General features: G+C 37.9%; 1 protein-coding gene across 3 annotated transcripts; it reads right to left on the bottom strand.

The window, feature by feature from the left end:
• Window positions 1-313: 313 nt before the first annotated feature.
• reep2 (receptor accessory protein 2) lies at window positions 314-14,985 on the bottom strand. 3 transcript variants are annotated; one of them, XM_084430238.1, is made up of 8 exons: window positions 14,772-14,985; window positions 12,352-12,424; window positions 10,752-10,828; window positions 10,432-10,552; window positions 10,173-10,286; window positions 9,079-9,226; window positions 6,428-6,594; window positions 314-2,790 (listed from the first exon to the last, which is right to left on the bottom strand). In XM_084430238.1, the coding sequence occupies exons 1-8, from the start codon at window positions 14,801-14,803 to the stop codon at window positions 2,713-2,715; spliced, it is 810 nt and encodes a 269-aa protein (XP_084286364.1). In that variant the 5' UTR covers window positions 14,804-14,985; the 3' UTR covers window positions 314-2,712. The 3 variants fall into 3 exon arrangements, with proteins under 3 accessions (XP_084286364.1, XP_084286365.1, XP_084286366.1); XM_084430239.1 differs by having other exon boundaries at window positions 314-2,787; XM_084430240.1 differs by lacking the exon at window positions 14,772-14,985 and adding an exon at window positions 12,503-12,631.
• Between the last annotated feature and the right edge of the window lie 594 nt (window positions 14,986-15,579).

Below are 15,579 nucleotides of genomic sequence, written 5' to 3'. Positions count from 1 at the left end.
TATACCTTTAATGACAGAATTTTCATTTTTGGGTTAACTAACCCTTTAAGCTTGAGAATTTACAGCTCATAAACCAAAACAAAACAGAGTTCTTTATGAAAAACTAAAGGTAGATATTAAATTACAGGAATGGTTGTTGTTAATGCAGATAAAGGTGGTACAGTTATTACTCTTGTGCCTCAAAAGTAACAAATAAAACAAGAAAGAAGCTCTCCAGAACTGCTACAGGTTTGCCAGATACAAATGCCTAGTACATTTCACCTACTGTATGATGAACAAAGTTTTTTTTAAAAGAAGACGAAAAACTACATACTAAATGAATAATCCATTAGGGATGCAACTGCATTTTTATTGAATAATAATTCAAGGTCAGTTAGTACACACTTAGCAGCAATCTCTTTCTTTTTCATTCTTTTAATATATTAAGAGCATTGAGAATTGGCACAAACAGTATATTAATGTTGACTATTCTCTCACAGATCAAATCTGTATGCAAGAACACAAATTTCCAACACATCACAGAAAAATATAAAAGAAAAACTGAATATGTTCAATTTGTCACATCTCACTCAGTGCAGGCATCGGTGAAATAAAAACAAGTTAGTCATTTTTGATTATGCAAATAAGACATACTGAACAAAGGGGGAAAAGAAGCGAAAAACAGGAACAAAGAAAAGAGTGAGACTGACTTGTCATTTTTGTGTGGGTTGGTGAGAGCCAACCACACTAGCGTTTAATTAAAAGAAAAAGAAAAACTCAAGTTTCTTTTTTTAAAAACTGAATTACTCAAGAGACTGAGACAGAGAATGTCAAGTTGCCAATCAGCAACAATGAATTAAAGACGTTAAGACAGCAGTGTGTCATGACAACAGATCTGTATTACCGCATGTTATTTCTAAACCGTGTTTCTACAGAAACATCTATCTGCTATTAACTACATGTTTGAGTGTCTAATGTGAGACTGACATATGTTTTGCACTGTTAAAAGAAACTGTAAAAAAAAGAAAAAAAAGACATCAGTCCTTCTCAAACGCAACTGCCCCCATGTTTCATTTCTCTACAAAATAAGGCAGAGAGAAGACAAAACACTTTAAATTAAAACACCACACAGATATACACTAAACAAGTAGCACTTAACAAGAAATTAACATGTTTCTGTACATCCTACACTACTAAAGTGACAAATTAAATGTAAACAAAGAAAGAAAGAAAAAAAAAATAACTTAAAAAGCCTATCAGAGTACGGCAGATATTTTGTACAGTCAATAGTATTATACAAATAAACATTTCCAGGTAAATTTCAGCTAAATAACCGACTGATTCAAAAGGCGTGTATAATCATTTAATCTTGACAGGCAGGGCACTGTGCTCTTTCCCTGTACAACAGCGCCCCCTACCAGTTCTCAGTGGGACTGCAAGTTGTATTATCTTTGCAAAACTGTAATTCAAACTGCGTTGAACTCAAGATCAGTACCACACACCAAATCCTTCAGTTCTGAACAGCTGTGCTGGGAAACACAACTGCCCACATTTGGATTTTGGGTTACATGCAATTTCAAATGAACTTGGTTCACAGGGTCCAATACAACAAAAACAAATCAATAGATGTCTTAAAAAAAAAAAAAATTGGAGCATTTTCTATAAAAGCACCTATGATTTTCAACAACGACGGCTGATCATTTCACCAAACTTAACCACCTGTTAACTCTCGGGTGATGCCATGCTTTGCGCTGCGCCAACCGAATCTGCTAACTATAATTACAAACTGATATGGAGTATTTAAGTTTCCAAAGCAAGCCACAACAAAAATTCCAGCATTGAAACGCAGATTACTCAAGACGGAGGGATCTTGCCCTTTTCTGTGGCCAACATGTGATTGTTTCATCTTGCACCCTACCAAAACACCAGATGACACCTCCTATCTGATCTACCAGTTAACATAAATGTCTTACAATACTTTCAGAATGTGTAACATCACGCTACACGAATGTAAAATTAACACAAGGGACTGCTTATGCGAGATGAACGCCTCCAGCCCCAGCTGACAAAAGCGCTATTAATGGCAGGAGCGTTTCAGAGCCTGCAGCTTCCAGGAGACATCTGACCTCTTTGATCATGAATATTCACAACAAACCTCAAGACTTTGGATGTTCTGTGACCCGGAATGAGAACAGAACTGCTCTGGGCGCCTCCAGAACTCTCCACGGACGCTGTACTCGTGTAAATCAAGTCTGTTTCTATTCATTTAACAGCCCAATTTTTCTGTTCCCAATTCTTGTTCGTCCCATAGCGTGTGGCCTACATGCTAAAGAAAAAAAAAAGGGAACCAGCCTCCATTATGGAAAACACTTCTGGCATGGAATCTGTGGTTATAAGGGACAAAAAGTGTTGATGTGCGATCATGTGCAGGCACTGCTTTCTGGTCTTATGCTTTACAAAGATGCTCTCTAGTATTAAAGGCCTACAGAGAATAAGACAAGACCCATCCTTACTTAACACACGCACAGGAGTGATAACGTGGAAAATAAACGCATGAAGCCTGATCTCTAAATATATTCACCGCATTAAACCTATTACACAAAAACAGCCCCGGGCGATGTGTATGTGTGTATCAGTACGTATCTATAGCAAAGAGCACTAATATTTGGTTGTTAGTATGAGGAAGCATGTGATGTTTGTGTGTGGCCCAGGGATGGATAAACGCAGTGTGACTCATGGTGATTCGGCAATGTTGTTGGTCGTGGTTGTGGCTTTCTTCTTTGGCGGTTTCTTCAATGTCTTGGTGGTCTGCTGGGGATGACAGCAAGAAATGGTGGTAAAAGAAAAAAAAGAGCATTAATACAATTTTACATTTATAACAAGAAAATCAGATCCAAAGCACGCACATCCAAGCAAAATGTTGCTCAAATTGGGTGCTCAAGAAAAAAAAGGGGAAAAGTCAGCACACCATGGCTCCAAAAATGTGACAAATGTAATGGTAGACTCACACACTTCCTTTTTTTTACATTTATAACAAGACCAACTGGATAAACAATTTAGTGAAGGCATGTGCTAATGACAGCTCACACACACAAAGGCATGTAAAATGTGTATACAGAAAATAACCAGTTGTCTTATTCTGGTTTACATTCAAGCAGGCAGATGTGAACACAGATGTGTGTTCAGACCCCTTTATTTTGCTTTGATGCAGCCTTAAGGTGCGATCACATTATCAAAATGTCGGCAGAATTTTGCAGGCAAAAAGGTCAATAGTGTCTGTCAATAGTGTAGCGATGTATGAAGTCACTTTCAAACCACGCAGTTTTCTGGTAATTCTGTTAAACTTGAACCTGTTGCAAAATCATTTGCCCCCACGCAAAATTTCAGATCATGTGGATTCCTACTGAAATGACTGGATTTTACCTGGGAAAATGTATGCATAAAAGCTCAAAAATGTTAAATGTGACCACCTTTAAATGTTTGTTTGTTTTTCATAACGCATAATGACAAAATGTTAAAGAAAAAAATGGATTTGCAAATGTATTAAAAACTGAAATATCACATTCGCATAAGTATTCATTATGCTTTTTCAGAGATTACCTTTCATGTAGTGTGTAATATGGTTGTTTGTGAATGTAAAAGGTCTGCAAAGTTTCAAAGATCAATTGTCTCCCAAAAGAAAGAACCAATTTTGAAGTCCCTGAAACAAGTTGTCAGTAATTCCAGTCTTACTTCCTGCTCAAAACTATGTAGGTTTGTTTGCATAATGCCAGCCTATGGTCTTCACTGGCTGTCCGTGAACAATGTACTTTGATCCTCAAACACTGTAGTTGTGGCTGAGGCCTGGAAGAGTTTGGTTCGTGTTGTTGGCATGTCAAAAAGACGCTGTTTTTTGCTCTGTGAAAGCAAATCCTCTTCGCATGAACTTCTAAAGGATGAGGACTCGCTGGAACTGATATGGTAAAACCGACGCCCATAGTTACTGTTCGTATCACTGTGTATTAGAGATGCGCGGTTGGCAGTTACAGCCGCGGACTCCGCGGATAAACCGCGGATCGGGCGGATGACGTGATGAAAAATAATATTTTAATTAAATTCGGACGGGTGGCGGGCGGTTGAACCAATCAAATGAACCAATCAAATGAAAAATATATGTATACATTCAGCGGATGGCGGGCGGGAGCGGTTTTGAAAATTGGTCAAAAACGTGGTGCGGATGGATGGCGGACGGATGATGAGTTTTGTGATGCGGTTGCGGATGAAATAATAGCCCATCCGCGCATCTCTACTGTGTATCAAGTGCTGAGGAAGATCCAGAGCTGAAATTCAGATATGGCAATGACCGCTTCGGTTCGGTCGATCAATTACAACAGACTGGCACATCTAACCTATCAGAGTGGGGTAGGCTCTCGAAAAGGAGGAGTTTAGAGAGACTAAATCTTTTACTGAACCGTTTCATACACTGTGACACTGTATATTATGAGAAAATTAAAGTATATTTTGACCTTGCATGTAAACCTGTTGTAAGAGACAGTAAGGCAATTTAACTCAGCACTTAGTTGAAGCACCTTTGGTCGTGATTACAGCCTCAAGTCTTTTTGGGTATGATGCAAGTAAGCTGTGCACATCTGGATTTGGTCAATTCTCTGGTCTTTTCTGCAGATCATCTCAAGCTCTGTCAGATTAGATGGGTAAGGTTGAATGACAGCCATTTTCAGGTCTCTCCTGAGATGTTTGATTGGGTTAAAGTCTGGGGTCTGGGAGACCTCTGAGAGACCTAGCTCCTGAGTGCTCTAGACCAGGTTTTCATTAAGGATATCTCTGTATTTTGTTGCATTCAGCCCTCCTTCAACCCAGACCAGTTCCCAAGACCCTGCCAAAAAAAAGAAAAAGAAAAAACACCCCTAATGCTTGATGCTACCACCACCATGCTTCACCGTTGGGGTGATGGTACTGTGCGGTTTCCTCCATGACCGTGGGAATTGAAGTTCACCAGACAAGATAATCTTGTTTCTCACAGTCCTTTAGGTGTTTTTTTCTTCTTTTTTTTTTGAAGAATGCTTCCACATGCCTTCAATGAGGAAAGGCTTCCAGCTGCCCACTCTGTAATGAAGTTCAGACTGGTGAAGTTTTGCAGTAATTGTTGTCCTTCTGCTCTGATTACTCTTCCCATTTCCACACGATCTCTGAACTCAACCAGATCGACCATCAAGTTGGTCACCTCTTTTACCAGGTGCCCTTCTCCCTCAATTGCTCAGTGTGTCTGGGCAGCCAGCTCTAGAAAGAGTCTTGATTATTCCAAACCTCTTCAATTTAAGGAATATGGAGGCCACTGTGCTCTTGTGAGCCGCCAATGCAGCAGAATTTGTCTCTAGCCTTCCCCAGATCTGTGCCTCGATGAGTTAAGCCTAGTCAGGTTTGTGCCTTTCCAAATCATTTCCAGTTAATTGACTTTGCCACATTTACGTCAATCAAAGGGTAGAAACATCTCAAAGATTTGGGAATGGGATGCACTTGAGATAAGCTCATCACAAATATGATTTTGCTTTGTCATTATGGCATGTGGGGCATTTTAGCACAAGGTTGCAACATAAAATGTGACTATTTAAATGAACTGGTCTGAATGCACTGTATTTCAGAGAACTGTAAGTGGAAAACACATTACAAACTACTAGTGAAGTAAGCTCTGAAATGTGGGTATGGCAAATAAAACAGCTAAGCCAGGAACATTTATTTTCTCATTCCAGTAGTTTTCATATTTCTTCAGAACTGAAGACTTGAAATATAGTGCACAAGATGTACGAGCCACTTCAATTGAGTTTTCATAGAGTTTTAAAGAAGAACAGCATGAACATTCTGCTAAACATAACTTTTGTGTCCATGGAATATTTTTAGGTGAACCCCTTTAAGAAGCTTTCCTGAATACTGAATATTCCAGACACAATTGACAAATGCTGAAATAGCCCCAACAAAACCATGTGCTGTAAATAATACAGTTTGTGAAAACAGAAGTACAGGACACTGTCAAGACATTTGCATCCATTTTCTAATTAGAATCAGCTTGTGTCTATGAGCAGGGCTTAAAATTAACACTCACTAAGCGCCAAATGCGAGTAAAAAACGGCGTTGGCGAGTATATGAAAGGTGTCAATCGCCAGTTGGCCATTTTATGAATTCTAACAATACAGTGTTGTGAGAACATGAACGACACTCGGGACGGTTGACGGGCCAGTGCTGCATCGTCCCCAAAGTTTAAGCCTCGCCAATTTAAACATTCAAGTGCAAGAGGATACGAAAAGGATGCAAAAAAAAAAACAGTTTCAAGGCCAGTAAAATATTTTTATGGCTGGTAAATTAAGTCATCCACCATTGGCAGGAGTGGCAAAAAGTTAGTTTTAGGCCCTGAGTAATAGAAACAAGAAAAAAAAGAGGGTGGTAGAGCACAAACCTCTGTCTTGGCAGCGGCTGGTTTCTTGGCTGCTCTGACGCTTGCAGTGCGTTTGGGGGCCTTATCAGCTGCATCTTCATCTGAATGCTCAGTCCTGCTATCTGACTGCTCATCCGAGCGAGAGCTGTGCTGTGATTCAGTGTCAGCCGGCATGGGTGTGGCACGAACTGGGGAAAACCATAATGATGGATACAGTTTAGACAGAATTCATACTCTGCAGCATGTGCAGTATACTGTTTTGTTTTGTTTTTTTTCTAGATGAGCAGCTGCCATGAATGTGACATGTTGCCATTTGCTTTTTATTAGTCCGAGGCAAATTATTCGAAGAACTAGATTTTGAGTAGGTCTCTCAGGCCAGGGGTTTTCAAACTTTTTAATGCCAAGGATCCCTTAATATGAGGTTCTCTTACAAAGAAACCCTTTTCTTAATTCATATAGGCTACATAATCATGTTTAATTTGTTTAGTAAAACATGTTAGAAGTGTGTACATTATCTGGAAATATGTATGCATGTATGTACATAAAATATAGCAAAGTAACTGTCATTAATCTCCTGATTACAGACCAGTCTTAAGAAAACAGAATAAAACAGTAATGTCAAATTCTGTAAATGTAATGATATTTTTATATAATTTATTTATAAATAAATATCATAATAATTTGTTTTTATTCATTTATTTGCAAACTTTAATTTTTTCTGCACTTTTCACAGAACCCCTAACAGGCTACATTCACAACCCAGTTGAATGTTGCTCAAATGGTGAATCTGACATTTTCAGTTTAGATTGGGGCCACTTTCATATGTGAAAATACACTGGAAATGTGTTTTGATATGTATATTTAAAAAAAAATATCAATTAAGTGATATGAAATTTGTTGACTACGTTATGATACGATAAAAAGCTAAGTCAAGTCTGTTGCCTGTTAAGTATCTGTTACAGACAAGTACCTAAAATGAGCCACATTTAAGAGGTCACATGAATCGAAGCTCTCAGGCATTGTGGTGGAAACGGACTCTCTTTGGCATTTAAAGCTTGCCAGACCTCATTCAAAGCCGGAAACAAAGAAGAGCCTTTTACTTGTCTATTCACAATATATGTTTGACGCTCTGTAATTCAAAGAAGGAGCTCTGTGTGCTAATAGAATTTCATTATTGAAATCATCACCTCTGTGAAACTCTGGATAATTCAACCACAGGCTTTGTTCGTGTTTGCTGTAAAGCCTCACATGGGGGTCATGACCTTCAGCAACTTGCCAGTTTAATGACGTCATTGTGTGTGAAGAGAGACTAAACTTCATGGTCTTGATCTGCTTGAATGAGTGCTGAAACTCATCCAAGCTGAGCATGAACAAACTCCAGCAGACTGACCCCTCGTCTCTCTCATCCAGTAGGCAGCTGAATCACATGCTGGTCACATCAGCATCAGCATTATAAACAGGCTGAGACAATGGCTGCCTGCAAAGCGGCTTTCAGTGAGTCAGCAAACACACACATACACACCTCACTGACCTGCCTGTGTGTGTTTGAACAGGACATTATAAATAGGAGTTATATTGAAATGGTATTGAAACAGAGGGATATTTACTAGTTATTTGTCATGTACAGACATCAAAGAAGAGGATTTACTGTGGTTACATACCAACATTTTTCAATCCGCACCTGTCTGCTCCTGTATGTACAGGATTACATTTAGGGAGTCACACCTGTTACAGTTTTGCAACCAAACACTGACTGTGTGAACATGGCCTATTATAGTTTAGTTCCATAAAGTTATGTCCTAGATACACTTCAAGCTAAATTGAGGAACGAACTGGTGTGACATAATTTCAAACAACATTAGGCCTAAACAAAGTTCATTTGGAGTTAGTTTTGGGAGTTCAAAACAGCTTGCCAAACCTTCCGGATCTGGATCTCGGATGCGGTGGGTGGGGATAGTGGGTAGGGATGATGTGTACCAATCGGACATCAGGATCGCGCTTGGATTGGATCGATCGTTCAGGGGTGCGTTTACCAAAAGCATTGTTGGCCGACTATGATCGCAATTTCCATTGAACTCTATTAGTGACCATGGTTGGCTTCGGGAAACGCACCCCAGATAGACAGGTCTGCATTTACCAGAGTCTGCAAAGCGTCACGAGAGACGGGGTTAAATGACCTCCTGTCTCAAAGCACATAACATTACAATAATAATGAACGTAAACAACTCACAGAGCTCTTACTTGAACCACCTGACTGCTGCAGATTCATTTCGGCGTTGATAGTGCTGACATAGAAACGCATAAATCCAAGTCTGAGGTCGTGAACAGCTCCGGGTAGAACGTCACTGGTTGCAATCTCATAATTACAGTTAAGACACGGGGTGAACGCAGCATTAGCTCATTGCTTTGGTTCAGGAGGAACTTTTAAAGGTGGCTGCTGTTTGTTTGTGGTGCTTGGTGACTGCACTATATAAGAAGATATAAGAAGATATAAGTACATGTTTTAATATTTAGACCATTTCTATTATTGATTGCGATCGGGATGTGAAGAGAGTTTCAACCAGTATAACAAAAAGTTTCTAAAACAATAAAATTGCCTACCCTACCTGGCTTTAATCAACAGTTGGTTAATGGGTAGCATCCCTAGTTAGGACTGTTGTTTTGTGTGTTACCTGAGCGCGTGACAGTTTTAGCACGAGGTAGCGTGGCTGCGGTGTGGGTGTCGTCTGTGCTGTCCAGCAGCAGCTCGTCTTCGTTCTGAATCAGAGTCAGATCCTGCATGCTGAAACTGCGCAGCTTCTCTGATAACACACCCTGACCCTGCAGTTCAATACACAAAAGACAAACATTACAATTGCATATTCTTATTCAAGATGCATATTTATTACTGTACGTACTTGTTCTTTGCTGAACAGAGTTTGAATAAAAGACAAATGCGTATTGAACAGTGAACTTGACACTGATACATTTCTTTCACCCAAAAATGAAAAATATGTTGTCATTTACTGTCATGTTGTTCCAACTTTCATTCATCTTTGGAACACAAATGAAGATCTTTTTAATGAAATCTGAGAGCTTTCTGTCCCTCCATAGAACCATGAACCTCACTGGTTCTCACACGTCAAGCGAACATGCTTGAGCTTCCGTTTACCAAGTCAAGTCAAGTCATTTTCATTTATATAGCGCTTTTAACAATGTAGATTGTCTCAAAGCAGCTTTACAGAGATAAATGTATAATTTAACTTTTACCACTGATGTGTGAGTTGATGAATGTTTATATGTAAATAAAAGCCTAAATTCAATCTGTTCATCATATAAAGCGATCGCGTCTCTTCAGAAAATTGGGACTAAACCGCTCAAATCATATGGATTAATTTTACAATCTCTTTTTGAAGCGTCAAAGTGGTAGTTGCGTAGCTGTCAATGGAGGGACAGAAAGCTCTCAGATTCAATTAAAAATAACTTAATTTGTGTTCTGAAGATAAACTAAAGTCTTATGGGTTTGGAAGGACATGAGGGTGAGTAAATGATGACAGATTTTTCATTTTTGGGTGAACTAACCCTTTAACTTTATATGCAACAAACATCTGCACCTACAGGTCACAACAATAAGAACTTTTATATGCTGGATTTTACTTGCCTATATTTTCATTGGCTCAACCACAAAAAAAGTATATTATATTTTTATTTCAGAAATAAATATTATTATATGCTACTGATCAAAAGTTTGTGGTCTCTTTTAAAGAAATGAATACTTTAATTTCACCTTTGAGGCGGCTGTGACGGCTGCAGTAGCTGCAATGTTGAGTCCTCTCTTCCCAAACCGCATCATGGTCTCATAACTGCGGTCTTTAGCCTGGGTTATGTACTCATCAATTTCCTGTAACACACACACATACGTCATGCAACACAAACTCATTACTCTGCCCTAATTCCCTGATTGGTGGAGTGCTCAGGAAACCTTTTTGAAAGCAACCACCTTTAACAATAGTTTGATTATATTCATAAAGCAAGTTCATTTGTACCTTTTCTTTATTGGAGAGCGTGGGGTGCACAAACTTGCGGTACAGCACGCTGGAGCCCTTGGTGTACGGGGACAACAGCCAGACAACAAAGGCAATCTTAAGCTCAAAATAAAATGGAAACCTGGCAAATGGGAGGTCAACATATTAACGATTAATGCAACAAAAGTAAAGATAAATGAATAATCATTAATAATAATGACGGGGATAAAGATGACCATAATATTATATCACTATAAAACAAATTTTGTAGCTTATAACATTTTTTTAAATAAAAATGTATTTAGCATAATAAATACATCTAAAAAAATCAGTTGACTGACCAAGAGAGAAGCATATCTGTGATCGTCTCTGCCGTCGTAAATATCGCAAACACTATCCAGTACATCATCCATTTCACCTGAGGAAAGAGAAACACAGATGTTATAATCAAGCACGTGTGCACATGACATCAGCACACATCAGGTCACATGCTCTTGCTGAATACAGCCTTGTGTATTATGCATGACTGCTTGCTTATGAAAAAAACAGTCGCCATTGCCAATGGATTTGTCTCTATCTGAACTGCCAATAAGATTAACAGCCAATTAAAAAATTATCAAATGACACATCACTATGTTTATTACATTTATAAATCCAGGTCCACAAGAAAACAGAAGAATAAAACGTTACGAAATGTCCAAACCTTTTACTAAACTGTATTTGTAATACAGATGAGACTAAAAATGGTGTCCGTGGGAGCAAACTGCTGCCCTAGTGGTTTCCATAGCAACTAGTAACCTGAGACTCCAAGATAAATCGTTTCCAAAAATAGTATGATGCATGAATATATTTACCCCAAAACATAATTTAATCCTCAAATCGTAGGGAATAACAAAAGGTCATTATCTCTTTTTAAAGTTATCATATTTTTTGCCATTTTACATGAATAGTGTACTTGAAGCAATAAAGGCACAATGCTTTTTTTAATACAATTTAGTAATGCATTTAGTTAATAAATGTAAATATGATCATTTTCTTTCTGCATCTAAATATTTCTGCAATAAATATTCCATTTACACAAAATGTTTAGTCAGTGAATTTATCAGGCTCAACCTTTCAACCTCGGTATCAAATATATAGTATAAATAACTAACAACAACCAACATTTGTTGCCAAACTAGCTAGCAAGACTCTAAATCTGCAACCCTTTCAGGAATACACATTCTGGAATTTTGTAAAGTAAATCAAATATAGCCATAGTATTAAAAATATATATTTGTCAAATATATATATATATATATATATATATATATATATATAAAATATAGTAGGCCTATAGTAAAATATATATATAGCATAATATTTAAAATATATTTAGTACATATGTGTATATATATATATATATATATATATATATATATATATATATATACACACACATATATATATACATATATATATATATATATATATATAGTATTGTAAAATATAGTAGGCTAATATATAGCATATATACACACACACACATATATATATATATATATATATATATATATATATATGTATAAAATAAAATATTGTAAAATATAGTAGGCCTATATATAGCATAGTATATAAAACGAATATAGTATATTTTTGTCAAATATATATGTATAAAATATAGTATAGTAAAATACAGTAAAATATACAATATAGTACTGTAAAATATAGTAGTAGGCCTATATATAGCATAGGCTAGTATATCAAATATATAGTATATAAAATATTATATACAATATACTAGCTTCATATATAGTAGATTCATCATTTTCTGCAAAAGCGACCCACCTAAAATAAAATCTTGTCCAATTAATAGCAATATAATTGAATATACCTATAACATTACAAAAGAGTAAAAAATAAGAACAAATATCCTAATCGAAGCCGTACTGAAATACTCACATACTCCTTGACGTTTTTCGTCTTCACAGCCTTATAAGAGGAATAGGCTGGGTAGAGAGTCCCGAAGGCCAGGCTGCAGAGAGAAAAGACCCTTATTGAACACACTCCCAGCAGAAACAGGCGAGCTCATCTTACCATTACACCAACTCACTTCAGCAGCTACAATTTCACTTGCACCATTGCCTCGAGTTACAGGACACAATTACAGGACACAATTACAGCACTTAAGAGGCTGCCTATTTTAAGTGTTAGAGGATGGCTATCTCCAGTTCATTCAAATCTATCCAGAACAGAAATAAACAAGTTTATGAATCACAACCAATTCTGGTGACTGATCAAATTATTCAGAGGCTCTGCACTTCAGTGAAAAGCAAGCTCATAAATCGTATCCCAGTCAATACTAACCCTACTGTACACACACCAGCATGTTTCATGACGCTATTGGAAGCAAACACTCTGAATCTGACTGAGAGCCATTAAAAGTAAATCATTTATGAGCGCGTGAAGACAGATCTACACACAAAAGGACCAGATTCCACACAGATGCCCTGCATGTACAGCATGAACTCAGACACGTGCCCTCGCGCGCTCCTACACACACAAACATGCCATTTTGTGCTGAGGCGACAAAATCTGAACGTTCTGCACTAGCAGATCCAGAAGAGGATGTCAGGATACAGGACAGACCACACCTAACCACAGCAGCTGGCATGAGTGCATCCGGATCACTGTGTTCTGTGGCTTAAAGTCACCATGAAATCAAAATTGGCAATTCTTATTTTTTAATGGAATATTGCAGTGTTTATTATCAATGATTTATCTATGCGCATATTATTATTTATTTTTTTTTTAAATCACATGCCCTTGAAATCTTTAATCAAAATAACTTCCGCTCCCTCTTGCAGTGTCATCTCTTCCCTGATGATGCGTTTACTGGCGTGAGGGCGGGGCAGCCTGTAACTCACACGGGATCGACCAATAGCAAACCACACCCATCCGATCAATTCCCCATGGACAAAATCAAGTCCCACCCTACATTTTATCTTGTTCGAGAAGCCGTTTCACACAGATAGCCTAAACATCACAATAGAGAAGAAAAGTATCGTAACTTCTGTTTCATGCTGACTTCAAAAACATGCTTTAAAGGGATAGTTCAGCCAAAAATGAAACTTTTGTCATTTACTCAACCTCATATTGTTCCAAACCTGTATGAGTTTCTTTCTTCTGTTGAACACAAAAGAAGATATTTTGAAGAATGTTGGTAACCGGAGAGTTGACGGCACCATGGAAGTCAAGTGCTACCGTCAGCTGTCTGGTTACAGAAGAAGCAAACTCGTACAGGTTTGGAACAACTTCAAAATTTTCAATTTTAGGTGAACTATCCCTTTAACTTATGGTTGTGCATATGATGCATTATATTCTGTAAATGTGTACATTTAGACCGTGCACCATGTGTAATGCATAATGAAGCATGAGGACAATGAGGCAGTCTGGCGCGTGGCAGACCACATGCCCTCTGTCCCATCACAACTAGCCTGACTCCCATAATGCATCTGCTCACCACAGTTAAAGCCACAGCAAAGAGCATTCCATGAGATTCAGCAAAACCACGATAATGATGCCTGATGTTTGTTTCTAATGGCCTCGATCCAGACCAACAAACAATGAATTCAACCTCTGCCAGTCTTTGAGACAATTTGTTCGGCACATGCACGTATGGCCTAGCCATCAAGTGTTTGATGTAATCGATTAATCATGGAGTTAGTAATCGGAGTATGATCCAATGAGAATCAAAATCACCTGACTGTAAATCCCACTAAGGAACCCACCAGAGACCCAAACATCATAAATGTGAGTCATATGGAACAGATTATGTAACATTACCAGCCGGGACAAATCAGCTGTGCAGGTAACGTTAGGCCTTCCTAGTGAAAAACCCATCTCAGAAGTCTTTGATCACAGTTTGTGATTAAAAAAATATGCATTTTAAAGTATGATGACATCAGAATACAAACGAGATGATGTGATGGGTGTAATACAGTACATAACATCTGGGACGCCTAAAACCTGCCCATATGCTTTGTTTTTTAACATTTCTATATTTCACATTCTATACTGAAGTGTTTGGTACATTAAGACCCAATTTAATACTAGGGCATTTAGCTCCCGGTGAAAATCACACAACAAGCAACACAAATGGTGAACCCTCCTCGTCTGGATGAAGTCATCGCTTTGTTTTATTAATTTAACCCTATATGCAATTTATATGAGTAGCTGAATATCTTTAGATCCCTATAACTGTTACTATTAAAGCATTTCCCAGAAAAAAATAAGCCGAAATATTTAAATTTCCATTGAAAAGCCTCATGTTTCCGCAGCAACACGCAACACAAACACGCGCGCGCCGCATATACACTCACACCACCATTCGCGAAATGATCCACGACACCATCTTGATCTCTGCGAGGACTTTTTCTTATTTTAGTCGATTATTCAACATCTCCATTCCGACCACACGACACGAGTGATGGTTAATATCAGGAGGGATCTCAACGGATGTTGTGTGTCTGTGTCTCAGTACAGCCGTTATGATGACGGGGAGCCGCTGCATATGCGCTCAGTCTGTCAGCCCGTGTCTCTTAAAGGGACAGTGACATCTTTACACCTGCTCAGTTTATTAAAAAACAAATATTAATGTATCTGTTTCATTGCTGCCCTGACAAATATTTGACATGGTATCCATAGTTTCCGTCAGAAAGGTACTAGTACATGGTTATTGCTAGTACTGCAAAACCAACCATATTGATCTAACATTGCCAGACGCTGCAGTCACAAGGGTTAAAACAGAAGAAGAAAAATTACTGTACATTTTACTGTCATATAGGTCGGTGTTGTATGTGGACTCATTTTAACCATGTAGGACGTCATAGATAAATTTCAAATGTCATAATTTGCAGCTAAAAAGTCCATAACTAGGCCATTTTTATTTTATTTATTTATTATTTGCCATTCTGACCTTTAAACCTTAAAATATAAAATAAATAGGGTGAATAGTGGTAACGTGGGACAATGGGTAAAGTGGGACAGTTAAGCTTCTTAATTTCTATCTTTACATGTAAATGATTCCATTACTAAAAATCAACACTGAGCTCATCATAAGCAAGTATGTGATAAAAAAATATATAGATTCTGTGGCTATGACATCACTTCCGGGGGTGTGGCACACCA

Source organism: Rutilus rutilus (genome assembly GCF_951802725.1).
Source record: "Rutilus rutilus genome assembly, chromosome: 14".
Taxonomy (NCBI): domain Eukaryota; kingdom Metazoa; phylum Chordata; class Actinopteri; order Cypriniformes; family Leuciscidae; genus Rutilus; species Rutilus rutilus.
The sequence above is the reverse complement of the archived record's forward strand: the minus strand, read 5'-3'. Positions and strand labels throughout refer to the sequence as shown.

Bases quoted from the DNA above. Each gene is read 5' to 3' on its own strand.
- reep2 (XM_084430238.1), bottom strand. From the start codon at position 14,803: ATGGTGTCGTGGATCATTTCGCGAATGGTGGT. The intron at 12,425-14,771 runs GTGAGTGTATAT...TTCTCTCTGCAG, and splicing joins ATCATTTCGCGAATGGTGGT to CCTGGCCTTCGGGACTCTCT. The intron at 10,287-10,431 runs GTACAAATGAAC...TGTGTGTTACAG, and splicing joins CGCTCTCCAATAAAGAAAAG to GAAATTGATGAGTACATAAC.